This window comes from Lagopus leucura, unplaced genomic scaffold, assembly GCF_019238085.1.
Source record: "Lagopus leucura isolate 7727_CA_CO unplaced genomic scaffold, USGS_WTPT01 34766-0_obj-0_obj, whole genome shotgun sequence".
NCBI classification, from domain to species: Eukaryota; Metazoa; Chordata; class Aves; order Galliformes; family Phasianidae; genus Lagopus; species Lagopus leucura.
Window position 1 is genome coordinate 1 of NW_024967642.1, and position 2,276 is coordinate 2,276.

The window sequence follows — 2,276 nt, forward strand, 5'->3', positions numbered from 1 at the left end:
GGGCGTTGGGAAAGTCACCACGGTCGGGCCCCCCCCCCCCCCCCCCCCCATCTCACTGGGTTCCCCAGGCAGAACTCACACTGTGCCATGGACTCCATGTTCGAGGACGACATCAGCATCCTGACACCAGAGGCTTTGGGGCCGGATGAAGACTGGCTGGACAGCCCCAACACCGACCTGTCGGGGGAGATGTGCTCCGCGTCCCATTTCGCCCTCATCACTGCATACGATGACATCAAGAACCGCCTGAGCGGGCTGGAGAGGGAGAACTCCACTCTCAAACGGCGCCTGAAGATGTATGAGGTCAAGGTGAGAGCTTCGGGGTGGAGCTGGGGGGGGGGGCTGGGGGCGGGGGTCCCGCTGACGCTCTGTGCAGTGCCCACTGCTCGGCGAGTTCGGAGAGGAGCACATCTTCTCCATCTATGAGGCCAAGGAGACGTCGCTGCTCAAGAGTGAGAAGGCATCGCTGCAGCAGCAGCTCAACCAGTTCCAGCACGAGGTGCGTGGGGGGGGGGGTGGAGGGGGGATACTGGGAGCTTTGGAGGTTCCTTGGATGGGTGTTGAGCCCCCCACCCTGTCCTGCAGCTGGAGAAGAGCAAGGAGCGCGAGGAGCAGCTGGATGAGATGATCCAGGCCTATGAGAAGCTGTGTGTGGAGAAGGCAGACCTGGAGTCAGAGCTGGGCGAGATGGTGGGCACCGTGGGGATGGCATTGTGGGGATGGCATTGTGGGGATGGCACTGTGGGGATGGCACTGTGAGGTTGGTACCCTGAGGATGACACAATGGAGCTTCAGGGTCCCCTTCCCCAGCTCACAAATCCACTCCTGTCCCAGCGAGCTGCAGTGGTCATTGGTGACACTGCTGTGGCTTGGATGGGGGCTGCAGTGACACAGGGCTGGGGGCTGATGTGGTTTCCATGTGGTTCTGGGGCTGTGTTGGGGTTTTTATCCCTGCTATGCCCAGCGGTCCTCCCAGCTCCCCGCTGTAGCACCCTGCGCTTGGGTTCGCTGCAGGGCAAGCAATGCTCTGCAAACCCCACAGTGCTGCCCTGCCCCGGGTACAGCATCCCACCTCCAGCTGATGGGGGTCAGGATGAGGCAGGGGGCGATGGAGCTCACCCTTATGTCCCCCCCCCCCGGCAGCGGGCGCTGGTGGAGACGCACCTGAGCCGCATCCGGAGCCTGGAGCAGCAGCTGCGGCAGCGCGAGAGCAGCCCTTTCCCTGGGGTTGGCCCGCTGCCTGGCCAGGAGGTGCCTTTTCTCTCCCTGCACTCCAACCCTGGCCTCAGCCACGGTGAGCTGCCCCCCACCCCCCCTTCCCCCAGCATCATTCTGTGCCTTTGGGGCTGAGAAACGCTCCGTGCCCGCAGTGCTGGAGCGCCCGGGGGGGTGGCCGAGCCGTGGGCTGGAGGCTGAGCTGGAGGCAGCGCGGCAGGAGGCGCAGCGTGCGCAGCACCGCGAGGAGCACCTGAAGGCTGAGTGTGAGCGGCTGCAGCTGGAGCTAAAGCACCTGCAGGACAGCCGGCAGCAGGTAGGGAGTGGTGGGCTGCAGCCCCATGGGGGGTCAGGGGGGAGTGGGAGCTCATGGTGCATCCCGTCCCATCCCCAGGAGCAGTCAGAGCGGGACATGGCCTGGGTGAAGAAAATGGGCGATGACCAGTAAGTGTCTGCAGGGTGCTGGGGTGGGATGGAATATGATGGGGTGAGGGGATGGGATGGGATGGGATGGGATGGGATGGGATGGGATGGAATATGATGGGGTGAGGTGATGGGATGGGATGGGATGGGATGGGATGGGATGGGATGGAATGGAATGGAATGTTGTGGGATGAGATGTTGGGGTGGGATGCAGTGGGATGGGATGGAATATAATGGGATGAGATGATGGGATGGGATGGATGGGATGGAATATGATGGGGTGAGGTGATGGGATGTGATGGGATGGGATGGAATGTTGTGGGATGAGATGTTGGGGTGGGATGCAGTGGGATGGGATGGAATATAATGGGATGGGATGGGATGGGATGGGATGGGATGGGATGGGATGGGATGGGATGGGATGCTATGATGGGTTGCGCTGTGATGGGATAGATGGGGTGGGATGGGATGAGATGGGGCACAGTGATGGGACGTAATGGGATGGATAGGTTGGGATGCCATGCGACGGAATGGGATGCAGTGGGATGGGACAGAGGGGATGGGATGAGCTGTGATGCGACGGGATGCAATGTCTGGGACGAGTTGCAATGCAATGGCATTGAGATGCGGTGGGATGG

The 2,276-nt window shown here is 61.9% G+C and overlaps 1 protein-coding gene across 1 annotated transcript; it reads left to right on the forward strand.

Annotated features, from left to right (window-relative positions):
* Nucleotides 1-55: 55 nt before the first annotated feature.
* Nucleotides 56-1,673, forward strand: LOC122193231 (TANK-binding kinase 1-binding protein 1-like). The gene is made up of 6 exons (XM_042893963.1): nt 56-309; nt 377-499; nt 586-690; nt 1,144-1,294; nt 1,371-1,531; nt 1,610-1,673. The coding sequence occupies exons 1-6, from the start codon at nt 88-90 to the stop codon at nt 1,661-1,663; spliced, it is 816 nt and encodes a 271-aa protein (XP_042749897.1). The 5' UTR covers nt 56-87; the 3' UTR covers nt 1,664-1,673.
* The last annotated feature ends 603 nt before the right edge of the window (nt 1,674-2,276 follow it).